The sequence below is a fragment of the Phaethon lepturus genome, unplaced genomic scaffold (assembly GCF_000687285.1).
Source record: "Phaethon lepturus isolate BGI_N335 unplaced genomic scaffold, ASM68728v1 scaffold9256, whole genome shotgun sequence".
Classification (NCBI taxonomy): Eukaryota; Metazoa; Chordata; class Aves; order Phaethontiformes; family Phaethontidae; genus Phaethon; species Phaethon lepturus.
The window spans coordinates 48720-69899 of NW_010548278.1; the positions used below are offsets into that span (position 1 = coordinate 48720).

Sequence of the window (21180 nt, forward strand, 5' to 3'; positions counted from 1 at the left end):
TTAATGAAGACAAATAGTAGAAAGCATGGAAACACACCAGAGAAAATAGATTAAATAGAGCAAACACTCAGCGTACTGTTCAAGAAAGGTCCTCAGAGGTTATTGTATATACAGGTTGTTTGGCTGAAAATTTTAACTGTCATTGCTGACAACAAAAGACTTCATTGAAGCTAAATCCAGAAGTTTATTTAGATATCAGATTTCCATTAACATCAATGGAACTGAAGATTTCATCTGAATCTTCAGCAACTGTTGTGTGTATATAAATCACTTTAACATATTGCACTATCATATCAGTTTGCCATGTTACTTTTTATTAAATCCTCAGACAACTGAACCACTGCATTGCTATTTAGTAAATTGTAGTTTCTTCTGAACACAGATGTTTTTGTCTAAATTTTTGTAGAACTGACTCTGAGGCCTTTGCACACTGTTCCAATATCAGTAACAGGTATTGATGCATAAACCTGCACACAGAAGTCTGTTAGGTGAAGACAGCAAACCATATAGGAAGAAAGACATAAAGAATTTTAAGGACATAAGATATGCAAGAGTACTTTCACATTCAGTAATTTTATTATTATATGTTCCTGGAATTGCCACTTAGGTGTACGATATGGAGCTGGGTGAAGAATTCTATCTTCCGCAAAATAAGAAGGAAAGCAGGCAGATAGCTCCAGAGCTATCAGATCTTGTCATTTACTGTCAAGCTGTAAAGTTCCCTGGTAAGTACACTGCCCTGTTTTATTGCTTTAAACTCTCTAATTCTTAGAGACATTATGTTTATGTTTTGAATCAGTTAGTACAAGCGCTTTCAAATTGAAGTAGTGGAGGAGTTGTTTTTCTTGATGATTTGGTAGACTACACAATGATAGCTTCTGGCTGAGAAGTAGTATAGATAAATTATGTAAAGACATACTGTTTGTCATATTAAAATGTTCACAAAAGTGAAATTTGCCAGTCTTCAAAACTTAGACAACTGCTTCATTGCCAAATGACAGACGACAGAAAGCTGTATCTTAAGAGCTCCGAGTTTCCATGTAAGGACATACTGAATTAGGAAGGAAAATTTTCTTTGTACCTTGCAGGAGTGAGCTTGTCACGTTTCTTTAAAAGACTTCAGTTTTCGTGTTTCACCTTCACCTGCAGCTGCATCTTCTGTTCTTTCCTAAGTGGATAGGAGCGGAGCCATTTGAGGGGGGTAAAGGAGCCTTTTCATCGCGTGGGTGAGGACAGCTGATTACACACACGCTCTTTAGGGAAGGGGTTAAGGAAATAGGAGGGTCGTCTTTTGTACAGTAGGAAGAATAATGTTTGCAGAGGAGAAGGAGAGGGAGTAACTGAAGAGGAGATCACTGATAGTAACTTGTTCAGTACTGAGACATGAGGTTGAGTGTGTTTTGGCTAATACTGTGTACATAAATAGTTTTAAATTGAGAATTTATTGTTTATTGATGTGTTTAATGTTTTGAATGAAAAATCTGGTTTTTAATGGAATGGTTCTCTGTGGAAAAGTTAGCAATTCTGCCAAATCATGATCTTATACAAATAGAACTATAATCAGATCAGAGAAGCTAACCAAACATAAAATAGTGTCGAATAGGCAAGATAAACATGCTGAAAAATGGAGAGACATTCTTTTACAATCTTCTATAACTTTAAGAATTATAGGTGTCACTTGTAAAAATAATAACTTCTAAAAATTAAAATCTGATACTCTTTTTAATGAAATCTGCCATGAGATATCTTTCAAATAAAATATTTTCTTTTGAAGAATGATATTCAAGATTAAACAGAGAGAGTTTAAGTTGTTCCAAGCATTTTGACACACAAAAAAGTTCTGATGTTCTAAGAAAACTTCAAAATACTTCATTTTTTAATGTAATTTCAGTTATAAAAGAAATACCTTCTTTTCTTATTGGATTTCTTCCTCTTGCTTTAAAGAGGGCGTGAATAGAACAATTAAGAAAATTAGTTCCTTTCACAGATGAACACATGAAGCTGTAGAAATTAGTTTTCCAGCAAACTTTGTCTCCTTTGAGAGAAATACTGCCTACTCTGCAAGACGTGTAGACTTCCATGGCCACCACGCTACTGACTGGATTCCTCTGCTCAGCTGGAGGGCACAGACATGGTGCACTGATATACCCCAATATTGTCCATTAATAGTGAGACCAGGCTGGTACATCCGTGACTATGTAGCTCTATTGACTGGGTTCCTACCCAACTCAGAAATGAGAGAGTTTGGGAAATGGGGAGGGCAGAATTCATGTCAATGTTTTATCAATGGTGTAAATACTTCATTTCTCCTGTCTTCATATATTTCTATTGTGTGTTTACAGTTGCCTATGTCCCCGAATGTTAATCACTGATTTGTGACTATAAAAAAGGACAAGGACCGTTACGTTCACTTATTCTAGCCTCCTGAGTAACACAGACTTCCTTAAATGCTCCCTGGTCAGAACAGAATTTATCATGTGGAGAAAATAACATTTCTTGTTTATAAAATCTCTGGTAACACGGAACCCACCACAGCTCTTGTTGTTTCGGTGGTTCTTGACCCTTACAATCCTTGCTTAGTTTCAATTTCTGTCTGTTGGATATCATTATACCATTATCTAAGAGGATGAAGGTCTGTTCTTTTGGGTCACTCAAGATGAGGGCAGTGAAGCATACTTGAGCACAGTACTGCTGTAACACTGGCACATGGCTTGTTGCCTTGGTGCTGAGGATCCTTACACAATGAGTAGAGAAAGTTGAGTACATAAAAACAGGATCTGCGCAATCAAGTGCAGAGAGCAGGGAGTCACCTGAGCTAACCAGCAGGAAATTCAGTCGCCATCTCCATTGTATCAGACTATCTGCCCCTATGGTATCGCTTTTCAAGAAATTAAAGTGAACATAATAAAGGGCACCCTACATAAAAAAGTACCATAAATTCTTTTTCAGGATCTGCAAACCTGCAGACTAACTGAGTGTTGGTCTGAAACACATGGTGAGAAGATGAGAATTAACCTGTTACTTTAGCATGGTTAGACTAAGAAGGGCAGGGAAGTTTGCCATCCTCTGGATTAAAAATCTAAAAGCAGTAAAGCAGTGTGGTTATATCTAACATAAGCTACAGGCACTAAATTCTGTAACTCCAAGGATATAGCATAGGGGTTTTAGGGAAATACAAAACATTTACTCCGTCATTATGGTAGTATGACTGGATCTATGTGCAATGTGGTGGGATCTAAACTGGTCCTGCTTTGACCAGAGGGTTGGACCAGACGACTTCTAGATGCTTGCTAACCTCCATTATTTTATGAATTTATGATTCTAAGAATAGGTGATGCTATATTTTGGAGTCATGTTTAAATTGGAGTGAAAAATGGAGTTTTTCTGTGGGAGGAGGCATGTCACGTGCAAAGCACGGCCATGGGAAAGGCTGAAGGAAAACTCCCAGCTGCAGCTTGCCCTGTGGCCATCACACTAGGTTCAGTTAACCGTGGTGTTTTGCATTACACTCTCTGGTGATTTATGAGGTTAGCCTGTTTCCTCAGTGACTGTCTCCACAACAGGATTTTGCAACCTGGATCTTGCTTGCCAAATCCATTTGATCCATTGAAAACTGGGATTAAATAGTGCTTGGAAGCACACAGTGCATAACTTCTCATTCTTCTAGTCAGTCCATATTCTTTCATCTCAGCTTCTACCATCTTCTGTGTGGTTTATGTATATGCTTTGGCTCAAAGAGAAAGTACATCTCCAATGCTGAAAACATTTGTGTATATCCTAGATTTTACTAACCCGAGCAGTTGCATTGAAACTATCAGCATAATTTTACTGAGTACATGTAGACATGCTGTAAAGATAGAGAGCTGAAAATTTACAGCTGTGGACAGACTTTAGTAGAGTCCAGTGTATCCTCTTTGTGATTTACATTTGTAGTTGAAATATTACTGTTAAGTCCAGAACTCTCTTTAGGCAGGTGTGAATTGATGTGAGCTCATAGGGGTCATTTTATGAGTCACAATTAGGCAAATAACAGTGTCTTCAGTCTCTGAGAGCGTCCCTCACCTCACTGCTGTGGGTGTCAGAATAACTGTCGTGCATTTTGACTTACTTTAATTTTGGTCTGCTGTGTGCTTTCTCCAAGTCAACAGAAAGAAACTGACCTTAAAGGGAATTAAGTTTGTTTACTTCCCTGGGATTTAGATCATTATTTTAATGATTATTTTGCTAGAATGCATATGTTTCAATAGCAGCTACACTAGAGCTTTCCAGCTCCACTTATAGTACGTATTTGCCATCAAATGCTTAATGGATTTTGCACACCTACCATAATTCCCATCATTGAAATACAAGTTCTAAACAGAAGAAGATAACTCTGAAAACATCTCAAGGTTAAACTGTTTAACCAACAGCATTTGAGCTTTTTACTTTATGTTATATCTTTAAATCATATTCTTGCATTTATTTAATTATGTACATATTATATCCCAGATGAATTCCATTATATTCACTAAGGTACAGATTTATTGCTTCTGTAGACAGGATTTTTTTTTTTAATTGTTCTAAGGTTGAATACATTGGGACTGTGACTGCAGAATTTTTTAGTATTCATTAGGACCATTTGGTAATTTGAGATAGAGCCACTACATTCCTCAAGCCAAAAAGTAAAATAGAGAAAAGTAATATCACAGAGAGATAACTGTATATTGTATTGCTTCATGTAAGTTTTTATATATGTTATATATATATAAACATACATAATATATACACATATAAAGGCATGTATGTATGTAAAGATGTTAAGTTATGGAGAAAAATACACTGCTTGCCCTGTGTACTATATAACAGGAGTATTCATGCCTTCAAAAATAATGTAAAATATGATGGAAAATGTCCTGCCCTCTTGGTCATGTTTTTTGGCTCATTTATTTTACATTTATGGGAACAGGCTTGTCAACTCTAAACCCATCTGGCTCTAGCAGAGGAAAAGAAAGAAAAAGCAGGAAGTCCATTTTTGGCAACAATCCTGGCAGGCTGAGCCCTGGGGAGTCAGCTACTCTTGCCAAAGCATCTGGAAAAGGTAAAGTTAGCATCTTCTTTCACCAGTCACATGGAATGACTCTGTAATCCAACAAATGTACCAGACCAAGTCGTTAAAGATCAAATACTTTGCAGTGTGTATGGTGTTGAACTTCGGAATGGTTTTTCGTTAGCACAGCAGCTATTACAGTAACACTGTTATAACTGAAGTGTTGAGTGTGGAATGTTAAAATAGCATTACTTGGTCAGGAATACGAAGACCCTAATTCATAAATGATTCAAACGTAACATACATTTTAAGCCATGTATCTTAAAGTTTGTGTTTTAAAAGGTATGAATGAATATTTTCGAAGAACAAATGGAAGGCAGAACTGTTGGGCTGGATCCAGACAAGGATTTCTAGTGTCTGAAGTAGGGTTTAGTTGCCTACAATTCAGCCAAGTCCAAATGTGTAATGGTGCAAACTCCTGTGTTCCACCTTGGAGGTATTTAGACTCTGCAGGTGATTCAATTTGTGAACTTGGAAATTGTACTTCTGCATATGACCAGATGTAAATAAATACAAAGAAAGTACAGAAAAGGTTCTGAAGCAGGGATGAGATCCAGATTCCCTGCCTTGTCAGGTGAATGCCATAAACAGAAAGTTATACAATTGTACCCTTTTCTTGTACTCATTTTCTGGCTCAAGGAATGTTGCATTTCTTTCAGCCCAAGGGCACGGCTGCAGCAGACAGGTTAGATTCCCTTCGAGAGGCCAGTGTCCTAAAAATGAAGATGTCTCATGCCTAATTCTGAAGGACATAAGTATTTTGCTGGCTTTGTCCCCTAACTTATTGGCACTCTGTAGACTGCCTGTTCGGAGACTTAGCAGATGGGTTTCAATTTTGCCTCCCTTCCTCCTGTAAAATTTATAAATGAGAAGAATAGAATTTTATTCTATTATTTTATTCAGGCAAATGTCAATTAAGTATTTATTTATGAAAATAGTTGTTAGCACATCTAATCACAGTATCATTTCAATACTTAAACATTATGTTTCCTCTCATGGACTGTTCTTACTGTATAAGAAGGAATGTCACGCTCATATTGAGTAGTGGCATTTTCCAGGATCACCTTTTTCTACCATAATCGAAGTATGGACACATACTTCACTAGAAAACATTGAGTTCTTGGAAGTCTCTGGATCTGCGGCTGTAACTTGAAAGTACTGTTTATTTTCCAGGTCCTTTTGATGTGATGCGGCAGACCTGGGAAGATCCTTGCTCTCCTTACAACTCTCCAGCTTCTCTCAGTGCTATCATAAGGACGCCCAAGTGCTACCACATCTCCTCCCTGAACGAGAACGCTGCCAAGCGGCTGTGCAGGCGGTACTCTCAGAAGCTGATCCAGCACACCACCTGTCAGCTCCTGAGGACCTACCCTGCTGCCACACGCATTGACTCCTCAAATCCCCATCCACTGATCTTCTGGCTCCATGGCGTACAGCTCGTGGCTCTTAACTACCAAACAGATGGTATGGGTACACGAACGCGCATTTTAATACATTTTAAATGTTAAGTAAGTCCTTAAACTGTGAATTTGTATTTGACATTTGCTTTTTACCTGCTATCATGAGGGGACGTACCTGTCTGTGTGCCCCAGCACAAGCAGTTTCATACCATGACAATGTGGTCCTTGAGAGTAGCAATCCCAGAGTTTATGCCAATGCAGCAGATCTCCTGATAGCACAGAAGTGCCTGGACAGCAACACCTTCCATTTTTATTTTTATTTTATTGCCGAAGGTTGGGTGTTTTCCCCAGTTCAAGTAGCTGTTACCCTTTTCCAATTATTTCAAGTATAAAAAGGTACTGAACTATTTTTTACTTAGAAGTGCTGCCTTGGATGCTGGTTTAATGTTGATCAAAACTTTTTTGGGCCATTTTCTATCCTATCTTGTGTTCCTTCACCAAGCTACGCAGTCAATGATTTTTCATTCTGCAGTTCAGGGCAAATACCTAGAAACTTATCAGAGAATATGTGCAGGCAAGCCCTACAGTTGGATAAAGACAACAGAAAGGTATAGAAAAGAATGAACTGTTCTTACAGTTTTGTAGAATTAAGTATAGGATAGACTGGATACATAAATTACAGCTATCTCTGAAAAGCAAAAATGAATTGATAGTACACAATTACAATTAAAAAAAAGATACTTAAAATATGTCTTGGTCTTCACTGTTAGTTTTTCCATTGTACCATTTCTCTTTGTCAGTTTTGGCTGTCTTCCTTTCACAGATCTTCCTCTGCAACTTAATGCAGCGATGTTTGAGGCTAATGGTGGCTGTGGATATGTTTTGAAACCTCCTGTTATGTGGGATAAAAATTGTTCAATGTACCAGCAGTTTTGTCCGTTAGAAAGAGATCTTGATAATAAGGAGCCAGCTATATATTCTTTAACAGTAAGTACATTAAAAGGAAATTTCATACAGCCAAACAGATAGAAGCAGACAACATTTCACTCAGTCTTTAACCAGCATTACAGTCATGCTTCTGTATGAAAAGATTGAAACTTTCGTTGTTGCTTGTACTTCTGAAGGTCAGCATAACTAAAAGAAATTGGAGAGGGAAGGAGCAAATAATTGTCTTCATTTTATTTTATTGGCTGGTTTGTATCCATAGTTACTTTCACTGTTTCCTTCACAATATTTGTTGAAACCCAGTCCTGAAAGCATTTTCCCCGGGACTACACAACTGTGTAAAATTATACATGGGCCTGGATGTTTCACACGTTTGCGAACACTTGAGAAGCTACACAAAAAGCCATTATGAAAAGCTGTACTGAATCTTAAAAAAATGTTTTTTCAAAGTTATATAATAAAATATATCCTTCATGGATTTATGGCCAAAATAATGTATTCTAAGAAGCTAGTCCCTTCCTCTAAGTGTTTCAGAAAAGTGAGATTCACAGGAATCAAAATTCCCCCAGCTGCGGTAATCGCACACCTAATTCTTGTGCTGTGTATGCCAAAGCAAGCCAGAGGTCAGTGCCATTACCCCAGAGTAACGAAGAGGAAAAGTTGATCCTTTTTGACTATGTTACTGGTACATTCTTTCTGGATTAACTTTCAGATGCCTTGAATGGTTACACTCGTGATGTGTAGTGTATTTTTTTCAGAGGAAAGATACCATAGCAAGGGCATGGGGTGGGGCTGAAGCAGCTCTGCTGCTGAAATTACTGCCCTGGCAATTACAAAAGTAGGGGAGCGCTGTAATTAAATCAGTATGTTAACAAACTGTGGAGTGCGCTAAACAATATTTAGCTCAGAATCGTGACAATAGAAGAATTACTCCACTAATTGGTTTCTCTGTGTGCTCCTCGGCTTCAGATTGTGTCTGGACAGAACGTCTGCCCCAGCAACAGCACGGGCAGTCCCTGCATCGAAATCGATGTGCTGGGGATGCCTCTGGACAGCTGCCATTTCCGGACGAAGCCCATTCATCGCAACACTCTCAACCCCATGTGGAACGAACAGTTCCTCTTCCGGGTTCACTTTGAAGATTTGGTCTTTCTTCGGTTTGCAGTTGTTGAAAATAACAGCTCGGCTGTGACAGCTCAGAGAATCATTCCTCTAAAAGCTCTAAAAAGAGGTACAGTATAGTTTGTAGTGACACCCTATGCCAAAATGGTCCAGATTTCTGGACTGAATCCTGCCACAGGGATATTTTTAATCAGCCGATGGCATTTTTGTAGAGATGATGGGGAGCAAATACCAGACCACAGCTTTGCCCTGGCAGTGTGATGCTGGGACTCCCTGGGAGCTGGAGGCTTCCCCAATGACTTGTGAAAGGTCCGCGATTGTGCTGTTGCAGAGGCTGGGGCATCTTGTACGCAGTGGCTCTGATCCTGAGCTGTAGCTGTGGGGTTGCGTTCACCGTGAGACTTGCTGCTCCCTTAGGAAGCACGGCGTGGTTTCACTCCCTGCCTTGTCCTTTGCCCGAGAAACTGCTGTAACTGGTGGTCACGGGGCAGGGGGGAACTGCACTTCTTGCAGCCATGGCTGGAGGAGAGGTGAAGAAAGGGTGAAAAAAGGTGAGAGAGAGAGATGAGGAAGCATCATTGATTCTGTGACACCTGGGGGAGGGAATTTCCATATTGCCAATAGCTCTTCAGTAGAGTGGTGAAAATACTTTCACATTCACTTCGTGCCACTGTAACACCACACAACAGTCTTAGCATATGAGATCTGGCCATAGACGTGCATTTTCCCAGTGAGAATTTGTCTTTGTTTCATTCATGTTCTAATATTTAGCTATTTCATGTACGAATATATTGAATATTAGAGCAAAACAAAGGTGGTAGGCAGCTACATGAGCCACTCAGCAGTGCATAGCATTTAGGTTACACTGTTGTACAGACCAAGAGTGTTAATGCAGTGTTACTACAGTGCTTTAAATCCTATAGGTGTGACAAATTGTAGCTATAAATATAGCAAATGTGAGTTTTCCATTTACGAGATTTGTGTGCTAGGATGTGGCAAAGTACTTACCAAAGGTTTTTTTCTGTTTAGGCTATAGACATGTCCAGCTCCATAACCTGCACAATGAAGCATTAGAAATTTCTAGTTTGTTCATAAACAGTCGGAGAATGGAAGAAAGTCCCTCTGGAAACACTCTGCCTGCATCTACGGTAATTTAATATTTTTTTGTGAATGCCACATACTCTTGTCTTAATGACTACTGTGGTCTGAAGACTTCTAGAACCAGACTGTTCAAAGATGTTAGCCCTTAAACCTGCACATTTTTCAGAAGTATCTCGATGCCTAATTCTTTTGGGCTTTGGTGGAAGTAAGGGTCTCCCACCTGGCTGAAACTGTGGGAGGGTAAATCTTTACAGAGTCTGGCTTTTGGTGTATTTAGGTATAGCACGAGAACTCCTGTGCTGGAGAAGGACTGTGGTTGAGCAGTAAGGTTCAGAGCTGCCTCCTTTTATGCATGAATCATAAGCAATGGGACAAAAAAAGAAAGATGCAAATTACCACCAACTTTGGAATAATGAGAGTAAAATTGAATTCTATTAGAGGAAGAGTTGGAGTCTGTATTTGCATAAATACGTACACATTTATATATGGGGGGGCACATCTACATGCTTATGTGTACAGATATTTGCACATACACATACAGATGTGTGTATAATATATAAAACACAGTATGGATGGATGTGATGTTGTTTAGTTTAAATAGCCCTTAATGTTAGGTTACCTGGGCTACTTGTGCTTTAGTAAATTTAAGCATGTATATTATCATTTTGCTGATTCCTAAAGTGTTACATAAAACCTCCCGAGCTACTGTGTGTGCAGCAGATGTGTTGCAGAGGTTATCCTCCTGCGAATACGTGCCGAACGCGTATCTTGCTGAATTACTAGGGCAGAAAGGAAGAACAAAAATGGTTTGGAGGGTAAAACAAAGCTGTAGATTTTCATCCAGTAATTCATATGCTGAATTCAAATAGTCTGAGCTCCACCAGAATGCAGACAGTGAGCGATGGAGGTCTACCCTTTGTTCAGTGGCAGTTTATGTACTCTTACTGGAAAACTTCCTTTTTCTTCTTTAACTTTAGCTTCAAGGTATGCTGGGGTCTTTTGGGGCCTTAGTTTCTTGTTTTGTTTTTTTTTTTAAATGCCTTGATCTGTAGTGTAAGAGCCATGGAGTAGCTGGATAGCTTTGCTCTGTCAAGGTCCTTACAACTTGTGTGTACAGTTTCTTTTAAGTGACCTAAAAATAACATGCCTGTGTGAAAACATTCAGTAACCTGTTGAATGTTGTCTGAACAGTTGTTTAGCATGGGGGAAAAGAAAGCTGCTGTGACTCACAAAGTGACAATTCATGGAGTTCCAGGCCCAGAGCCTTTCACTGTTTTTAATGTAAGTGGGGGGACCACAGCTGCACAGCTTCTCCATCAGGTAAGCTGCCTGCTGAATTGCAGGCTCTAGCTGCAAGAACCCACATCATTCTGGACGTTCACCTCCCTGCATTTCTCATGCGCAGGGTCATTGTAGTTCATTCATCACAGCAAGGAGGTGCTTTAGAAATGTGTTACTGTGGAATTGCAAACACAGAGTATCAATCATCAGTGAAATTTTCTCAAATGTTGGCTTCAGAGAATGGGTTTATAATCTTAGAACACACTTCCTATTAGTATTTTACTATTTGGGCATATGCAGATGAGAAAAACAATCTTTCTGACCGACAGAGGCAGTGGGCTGTCCTTACAACATGGGCAAACATTTCTGCGCAATTCTTTGAACCTGAGCACCATAGGAATACAGAGTAAAAGTTAGAGGGCTAAGTTCATGAGTAGAAAACCCAGTTAACTCAACAGGGATTGTTATTCTAGCAGTGGGAAAAGACTGTACTGTCCTGGGATTATGAATAAATTGTCTGGCCAGCCAAACAGGACAGAAATAAGCCTAAATAGTACTGCGTTGTCTGGAATAGCTGAACTGCTTGGCTAGGCTAAAGAGAACAGTACATTACCCTGGAGTAGAATATCTGAATAATAAATAGCACATCAGAAATCTTGCCCACACTATCAGAATAGTTATTGATTCTTAAAGCTGCTTTATTCATTCTCATTTATACTACTAATTATGTAGTGTTTATATTTAGCATTCTAATTGCTGTGTGTTTATTGTGGTCTGTCTTAGCTCTTGGCTACCACAAAAGACACAGAGTCATGTGCTGCAGACTATTTTCTGATGGAAGAGAAAAGTTTTATATCTAAAGAGAAGAGTGAATGCAGAAAACCACCATTCCAGAGAGTAATTGGTCCTGAAGAAGGCCTAGTGCAGCTTTTGAACAGTTGGTTCCCAGAAGAAGGATATGTTGGAAGGATTATCTTTAAAACCCGAGAGGAAGTAAGTCTGTTTTAGATAAATTGTTATTTACAAAGGTCGCTAAAAATAGCTGTTAGGACCAGGAAACAAAAGGGTGCAGTATTTGTTTCACTACTTGGTGAGTAATGTCCATGTACATCATTTAAAAACAAACACAACCCTTGATTGAGCACAGCTAGACTTTATATACCTGTGCAACACTAACTTGACTTCACTTCTAGGATTAGCTATGTGGCGTTTCATCATCATTGCTTACTCAACAGTTCAGTGCCACTAGCTTACTGCTTTGACTGATAGTTCTAATTTAATGTAAATCTAGATTTTTATACGATAGATTAATATAAAGAAAGGAGGATAATAGTTAATACCAAAGGATCATAATAACAGAACTCTAGACTACAATTATCAATCAGTTTAGATGTTAGCAACTTCTTCTCTGTTCAGAAAAATTAGAAAGGATTTTAATACTAAAGAACTCTCAAAATCTCAAAGGATGATTAAATTAGCAATGATAGCCTAAAATAATGAAAAAGGTGATTTAATTTAAAGGAGGAGGATGGAGTGATTACTTCACTTTAACCTATGAGCAAATTATCCACAGCTTGAAAATATGCTAGTGCTCAGGCTTGTGAGAGAGAAACAAAAAAGCAGGAGAAAAGACACTCAACGATCTCATTTTCAGAGGCACTTCCTTTGGTCAGGTCAGCATATAATGCTTGCTTAGCCTGAACAGAGCAATGTATCTACATGTATGTTTATATACACAGATTTTACACCCACAAATGACAGAAAGCCTCCTTTAAAATGAAAAAATACATTTTTAACTGATTATTTTGACACAACTTTTGAAAAGATTCAATTTGAGAAATTACCATTGTATTACACAGGTCAATGTTTTGTTTTCCTTTACTTGTAATATCTGGAGGAAAAATCACTAGGTAGAAATTTGCTTGTGGAAACAGTAGCCTACTTACTTAATCCAGCTGACTGCAACACTGATTTTTTAAGTGTATGCAACCTCAAATGTGTAACTGCCAAACCCCATTCTTTCAGAAAATGGGCTAAAATCTGAGCGTAAGTGAAAACTATGCTGTAGTTTTGTCCCGTGATACTAGTACCTCAAACATTATCTATGATTTTTGAGCCCTCCTGCAGATAGCAGCCTCGAATCTTGGAGCTAGAAATGAAGCTGCAAATCTGTATGTAAAAACCAGGAGAGGGTCCACCTGTAGGGTGTGATACGCAGCCCATGCTTACAGCTTACAAATTCAAGCTACGTTACAAGGGGCTGGAGAGAAAAGCATTACCTGAGAGAAGGTGCAGGGAGAAATTCTGTCTAAAATCTGCAGTAGTCATAGAGCCTGAAAAAGGACAGCGAAGCAGCCTTCCTCACTCAGTCGTCTTGCTCTCTGAATTCTTTTGGCTTTAGTGCAGGGACAAGGCGAGAAAAGGACGCTTTCCACCATCTCTCATCTTAATGCCACCTCTACATGACAAAACATAATTTTGCATACATAAGGAAATACTAAGTGATTATTTTTGCCTAATGTGATACTATGCATATGTCTCCATTCCTTGTCTACTACGAAGGGTATTTCAGACACTGACACAGGTATTACATACCATTGCTAAATAGTGGCTTGTCTTACGCAGAAGACTTGCATTTAATGAAATGGAGCTGGGCCAACAGCAGTCTCCAATTTTCACGTGATTAAAAAAACAGCTATTAAGTTACCTCTATGAAGTAAATGCATTTGGCTCTCCTTTTTTCCACAGAATTTAAATGAGAGAAACGTCTTTCAAGAAGCAAAGGAGGATGCAGCCATCAGCTCTGAGGATGACAGTTTCTTTGTTCAGGTACACGATGTCTCCCCAGAGCAACCGCGCACTGTCATCAAAGCTCCCCGCTTTAGCACAGCTCAGGACGTCATACAGCAGGTAAGCAGCCTGTGTCCATGTAGCACGTCTCTAATGTGTAGGGTGGAGGTTGGTTTCACACAAGATAAGGTGGGGTTTGTTCTCAGCACTAGCTGAGGAATTGGTTTAGGAACCTGAACCTGAGGGAATGCCTTCTTTTTTATCTTTTTTTCTGCTTTTAAACAGACTCTTTGCAAAGCCAAATACTCCTACAGCATTTTGAGCAATCCAAATCCAAGTGATTATGTGCTCTTGGAAGAGGTGACAAAAGAGCCAGCAAACAAAAAGTCCTCAACATCTAAACCATCTCAGAGGATTCTCTCTGATCAGGAGTGTGTGTTTCAGGCGCAAAGCAAGTGGAAAGGAGCAGGAAAATTTATCCTTAAACTCAAAGAACAGGTTCAGGTAAATGATCACATACTTTGCAGCAGGTTTATATATGGTGTATGATCAACTTAACAGGAATCTGCTTTCAATGGGAGGGAGAAACAACTGGCATGAGGCTGGGTGGGGAGAAGAGACTACAGCAAAAAGCAGACTCCTCTTTTCTCCACACCTCCCTTTTTTCTTTGCAAAAATGCATCAGTCAGATCCAGCCTGCAACTCCCATGACAACCTTTATCTTTTGCTACCAGCTTTCCGTTTTTCAAAATCTTCTGGCTGTGCATGCCCTGCTCCCTATCATAGTAAAGCAGGACTATTCAAATGGGCAGAACTTAAAAACTAGTGGCATAAAGTCCCCTTTATTCCTGGCCCACTGAGAAAGTCGTTCTGTTGCTTTACCTCAGGCTTTGGAAAATTGAATGAATTAGCTCCTTCTCCCAGCAGGCAAGTATGTTCTTCTTCCCAGCAGATGCCATCAAGCCACAGCAGTTGTTGCTTTAAAGTAATTGACTCATAAGCACAGATTTTTATACAAGTTTATAGCAAATTTGCTAACCATATCTTTGATAATGCATAATTTTCAATGACTTTATTCAGAACAACCAGAAGAATGTGCTTGGTTGTGAAAGCACAGCCGCTCTCAATTTCAAAAGGGAGGCCTGCTTATAAATGTATTAGGTGGTTACATATTAATTCCATATTTCACAGCTAAAAACAGCCTGTTAAACCACTTTTATGATCCGATTTCTTTTTTTTTTTTCTTTACAGGCAGCACGAGATGACAAAAGAAAAGGCATTTCCTTTACCAGTGAACTCAAGAAGTTAACCAAGTCAAGTAAGCAGTATCGGGGATTCATATCGCCACCTCTGCAGGTCTTGCCGGACAGTCCACAGAGCAAGGACGAAAGGTCTGCATGCAGTTTGACTTTTAGTGACATTACGGAGTAGTAACCACCACTGCCTATGGCACGGTCTGTTCAGGTACGAGATACTGATTCTAAATCAGAGCAATCTTTTAATACATGATTTACAGAGCATTATTTTCAAAGCTGTCGTTGGTTAAACCACAGTGAGGTAACAAGGGACTGGACAGAAAGATCCAGAAAAGCCTTAGACATTGGTGTGCATAAGCACGGTAAGATCAAATCAGTAAGGTCTCCAGTTATTTATTATGGCATTTGCTGCAGTAGATCAGAATGGTGTGAAGACTGGAGTTTCACCCACTTTCTCTGCAGACTTAAAATACAAAACAAAATGTTGTATCCTGGCTGATTTTATAGTAACCTACTAACTGTGCTTAATTAATGATGTCCTATTACTCTCTTACTCTGGGACAAAGTAAATAGAAGTATCCAGGAGAGCTTTTGTCATTTTTTATTACATGCATATAATAAAATTACTGAGATTGATGATCTCCTTTTTAGCTAAAACAAGTTTATAGTGTTAATTTCTCTCTGTGGCAATGTTTAAACATTTTTACTATCCTTTCTGTATCTCTTAAATTTCTCCCATCTTGCTTGACTTAAAACAACAAATGAAATACACAACTTCAGACTGTCCCATTTATATGAAGATAATACCCGTAACTTGTCCACCACCATACACTAACCAGATATTTGCATAGTGCTCCTACAGCACTGAGATGTCATCTGAGAAGTTACAGCTCATTGTAAATAAAGAGAAATCAATGCTGGTAATCCCAACTCTCACATATGGCCAATGTAAGATTACATTTCCTTTCCACATGCACCTAATTATTAAAGCGTTATTTGACATGCACTGTCATACTACTGCTAAATCATTATATTAACAGAATACAAATAATATTTTCATTTAAGAAAGATTTCAAATATGAAGGGACAATACCTTATTGCTAGGCTACTATAAAACCCCTAAATCATCAAAACAATCCGACTTCAACCAAAGCAAAGTAAATTGTGGAAAGATCCCAGTCACATTCCTTCTTCTTTTGCATTTGTTCTTTCATTTTTTTTGAAAACTGGAATTTACATCACTGAATCCTTCTGCAGTGCTGTTGAAGGAACCTGCTGCAGTCTGAACTGGTCAGCAATTGTGTGCCCTGTGCTACAGATGCTTAATCCAGGCAATGCTGCTGCATTAACATCGAGAATCTGGGAATCCTACATGGGATGTCATAGATTGAAAAGATACCTGTCAGCTGTTGGAAGATTCTCCTCTTCCTCTACCTTCACATCTACAAATACTCGATAGGCAGATGAAGAAGTTTTCTTGGACTGTATGGTGTAAGCAAATACCTGTCTTTGCCCTCCTTTTTAAAAAAAAAAAATTTTTTTAGATAGTTGCCTCTAGGCAAACTGAAAGCAAAGAACCAGAGTGTTCTTTTAGGTGTATTATATTAAAATAATGCACTTTTACCTGAAGATTTCTGTTAAACACTGTGTTAAGTGATTGTAAAGAGATTTAAATATACTGTAACTTCTTTAGCATATCTGTTTAACTTTGATGAATATACACAAAATGCTCAAATTATTTATGGTTTATCTACTTTAACAAAATAATATACTATAGCTAAATACACCTACCTGGTAGTGATACTTTGACAAGAAACATTTTCTTCCTGTAAGTTCTAGTTTTCCAGGCTTGTGTTTAAAGAAAGAATATTTATTACCATGTTCCAAAGTACATGCCCTTGTATAATATATTTATCATATACTACTTTACTTTTTAGAAAATGCAGAATTTTTACCTCTCTCTGGATTTGAAGGAAAAAATATTTTAACTTTTCTGGATATTTCTTTTCAGCACAAGACATTTAATAACCAAAACTGACCAAACTCAAACCAATACATTCATAAACGTAATGAACATTTAAAAATTTTGAATTCAAAGTACATTTTTCTATACAGTCAGGAAATGTCTTTTTACTTGTCTGTTAAACCCAGGGAGTATAAAGAACTCTTACACTATAATTCTTGATGTTTTTGTTTACATAGAAACACTGTTGTAAAGTTTTATGTTTGCTGAATTCATCTTTTGATATTTAACTAAACTAACTTAGTTGTGGTTGTCTTTTTTTCCTCCATGGGCGTTATTAATGTGCTTAGTTAAAACAATCCACACCAACTTAGAGGGGCGCAAATGAAACAATGGCTGAAATCAGTCATCCCTTTGATTTCCCGCATGTAGTGTATCTGTGGTGAATGAATTGCTCTGCACACGTTTTGTCTCCCTGGAGCAATCCCTAAACAAAGCATTTCAGTTCCCTGGTGTGACTAAATCAAGAAATCCATGACCATAGGGAGTGATTCATGCACTCCGTTCTTCCACATCAGCTTTAGCGCTTCAGCACAAAATGCTACTGCTCCTAAGAGAGAAGCTGCATCAGGCAAAGGACAAAACAGCAGTGTAAAATGAGGTTCACTTCTGATTGATAGTGCAAGGACGAAAGGCAAAAAAGTTACAGGCAGTAGTCCCCCCCCACCCCCCCAATATTAGAAAATGAAATTAAAGAAAGCAAAGTCATTAACTAACCGGCACATAAATGAGCAGACAGAACCTGCACTGTGTCACCAGAAGCGTTACACACTATGGAAAATTCCTATGAAGTAGCTGTTACCAAACCCCAAAGTGCCCTCTTGAGGTCACTTCCAGCTTTCAGAAAAAATAATCACAGACACACAAAAAAGTCAAATGTCCCTGTGGCCTCTCCTCCCAGCAGCCATGCACTTCCCACTCCTTATCTTCAGTGCTGATGTAGCAAACCAGCATATTGCAATTCAGCAATCATTAATTAAAACCCCCCACCACTCCCCAGCTCAGCCTCTGCACTTACGTATTACTAATTCTAACTACGTCGCCTGCCCCTGTAAGAATGAGGTTTGCTCACCCCATAGTTTGCTTTGGAGTACTTTGGAATTACTGGGAAATACTTACATCAACCTACTGCACAATTCAGCTAATGCAACTCTCTCTTTTTTCAACTGCAATCTTCATGTAACTTCTGCTAATACAGTAATTTTCTAGCTGTGGGAATAGTTTATTATTAAAAGTATCTTCCTCATGAATCAAGGTCTAAAGCTACTTTTGCTGCTGTTCATCCCAGTGAAAGAACAGAAAAGTATTTGTCTTTCTATTTAAAACACCCCAACTTCATAGGCATGTAGACATTATACTGTTCCAGTATTTTCATTCATGTACATACATCAATCACTTAATTTCAAGTTTAAGTATTGGTAAACATGAGAGTAAACTTTTGCTGGTGAAATGTGGTACATTTTGGGGTGAAGCTGGAAAGGAATACAGTATCCTTCTATTTGTGTTGGTTCCAAATATCCTAATGACAATACAACACCACTTGAAGCATTAAACAGGGGATTTTTTGTTAACTTTTGTGAAAGCCTGGTTAAACAGATTTCATGTGCTGAGTTATTATTCTAATAGGAAAGTTTATTCTGCTAAGCCACAGATTTTATTTCTGCAGGAATACCTGTCCACGCATTCCCATGACAAGACTGACGAAATAACTTTGTCCCTTTCTGTGCTTTTGGCTGGGCATGGACACCAATTAGGAAAATACATTCATTTTAACATTACAAACTATTTACAGGAAGCAGCTTTCAGGATAAAGTTTGAAAGAAAGGAATGTAAACAATCAACACCTTCCAGAAACATGCAGTCTCTGAGTGGTAGCAGGCCTCATGCTGAACAGTTCATAGGTGGAAATCTCACACTCTGTTGCCTATTGGCAAAAAATACAGAAGTATTTTATTCTATAATATTTTAAAACCACTGTTACTTTTCTACCAATGATGTCTCACATTATCCTTGCATAGCACGTGCTGCTTGCAGTGGTGTGACTGTATGGGACAAAAGCAAGCAGCCATGGATCCTGGCCATGCTGCAGGACTGCTCAGTTTGCAGGAACTGGGGCACACCAGGAGGTACTTCCAATCGCCTGGAGGGGTTCCTGTTTCTATCTTCCTGAGCCCAAGTTTAGCAGTTAGAAGAATAAACAATACTATGTCAGTTTTAATTTTTAAAACCTAGTCACATTATTTTTATTGCTACAAATATTACTAGATGAAGTATCTCAATAGCCATCTTTAGAAAGCCATCTGCTTTTAGAAATCACGTGCTTTCAAGAATTAGACTTTACCATGGAAATACCTAAATATTTCAAGAGTACATTCTCTCACATTCATAGTTTGCTTTTTTTAAAAGAAGAACTTGCTGGTAGCTTTACATTTCAGTGAAGGGTTGAGTCTGCAGCTTCTGAAACGAAACTGTCCATTCTGCTCTGGCCCTCTGAATGCTTCAGCTAACATTTGGGTTTTAATCACTGGCTGTTACTAGTCCACTACAAAACTCAGTTTACTTTTAGGTAGCCCACTAAATGTAACAACAGTGGCTTTTTTCCTGCCTGTGCTAAATATTTTGTAACTTCAATAGTGATAGACATTTGGCAGAGTTAGCAAATTAAACACAAAAATAAATAGCAGTAAATAGATTTCGCTCCAAAACATGTATAGAATATTTCAGAACGAATTGGTTGTACAGTTGTCTTTCTCTGCCTTTTAAAGCATGTCAAAGTATTCTGACAGTGCAACATCACCATGTGCCAGTCTTTATATTGTTTGGAAACTATGTAAAATGAACGATTTTGAAAAGTGATTTTTTCCACCTGGACTATTTTCTCTCTACTGACTTGAAGAATAAACTTGTATTTGTATATGTTGTAAAAAATAAATGGTTTAAAATGTTGACTCTTTGCTTTTGCCCTCCTGAACTAACAAAGTACTGGCAAATGGCCCCCTTGGAATTTTCAGAATTTAAATCACATCAGTATTTGCAGTCACTCAACAACTAAAAAGAACTACTCAAAAGCTATGGGAATGGCAACCTAAACAGACAGAAACACATATACTGCCATCAGTATTATCCAGGCAGTTTTGTAATCTGCACAGTAAAACATATATTTTCTAATCCATTAATAGATAAATGTCTAGTCCAAAAATGTTTCTGAATTTATATTTGACAACTTGAAATTTGGTGAACTGGTCCGATTAATACTAAAAACGTATTAAAATAAAACTAAATTACTTATAAAAGTATCTAAGAACCATAAATCGGGATAAAGGAGTAAATACCCTAGAGAAAGAGAAATATTTGCTGAGTATTTTAAGGAGGTTAACGACTTGAACAAAAGCTTTGCAAAACTTACAGCTTGTATCATTATCCCATCACAGACTAAACACTACAAAATGCATTAGCTGCCAGCCAGGGAAAGCCCACCACACTCCCCCGTAGAATGGCATTCACATAAAGCCAATACTCACTTTTAATTTATTTCATGTATTTTACTTACTGTTTGCAAAGCCAGCATGCAACTGAAAATGGATTACAAAACAAAACCAGGCAATAACTAATAGTTGGGAAAGGGGGAGAAAATTACTTCCAAGATAAAAAGAAAAAAAAGATTTAAATTCTTACCTTGAATTTGTCCAGTACAGAGAGCACTGGTTTATTGAAGACAGTGTAGTAGAGCATTTGATCATGATGATAGTTCAGAACTGGAATTCAGTAATCTCAGTTGGACAGTACCAAGATTTCATAAAAGGAAAAAAACCCACCAAATGCAAAATCATTTCAAGACAAGATAAATGGTTAGGAGACATCAGAAGAAAAACAATAAAAATACAACACATACTCCAAATCTCTAGGTATCTTAAACATCAGAGAAGTCAATACTATATTAAATTTCCAAAATATTTATTAATCAATATAGTGATTTCTCAGAAACACACGTCTATATTCTATTGTAAAAAATAGAAAAATCTATAAACAAAAATAGTATAATGCACAATTGCAAACAATTTTAAAATTACCTGGCTTTGTACCTTATTTTAGTTACCAATGTGACTATTCATTGTGGTTCTCAAGCCCCAAGGACGTGGGCTCGGTGGTTAGGTGGAAAGGCCTCATACTGTGTAA

At 38.1% G+C, this 21180-nt stretch overlaps 1 protein-coding gene across 1 annotated transcript in view; it reads left to right on the plus strand.

The window, feature by feature from the left end:
* Nucleotides 1-15156, plus strand: part of PLCE1 (phospholipase C, epsilon 1) — a gene marked incomplete at its 5' end in the record, with an annotated part of 56466 nt that extends 41310 nt beyond the window's left edge. Inside the window, 11 exons of the mRNA XM_010289912.1 lie at nucleotides 608-725; nucleotides 4946-5077; nucleotides 6260-6550; nucleotides 7310-7473; nucleotides 8401-8662; nucleotides 9583-9701; nucleotides 10846-10974; nucleotides 11719-11928; nucleotides 13684-13845; nucleotides 14011-14229; nucleotides 14977-15156. Coding sequence (XP_010288214.1) covers nucleotides 608-725; nucleotides 4946-5077; nucleotides 6260-6550; nucleotides 7310-7473; nucleotides 8401-8662; nucleotides 9583-9701; nucleotides 10846-10974; nucleotides 11719-11928; nucleotides 13684-13845; nucleotides 14011-14229; nucleotides 14977-15156 — 1986 coding nt within the window. The remainder of the gene's footprint in view (nucleotides 1-607; nucleotides 726-4945; nucleotides 5078-6259; nucleotides 6551-7309; nucleotides 7474-8400; nucleotides 8663-9582; nucleotides 9702-10845; nucleotides 10975-11718; nucleotides 11929-13683; nucleotides 13846-14010; nucleotides 14230-14976) is intronic.
* Nucleotides 15157-21180: the final 6024 nt, after the last annotated feature.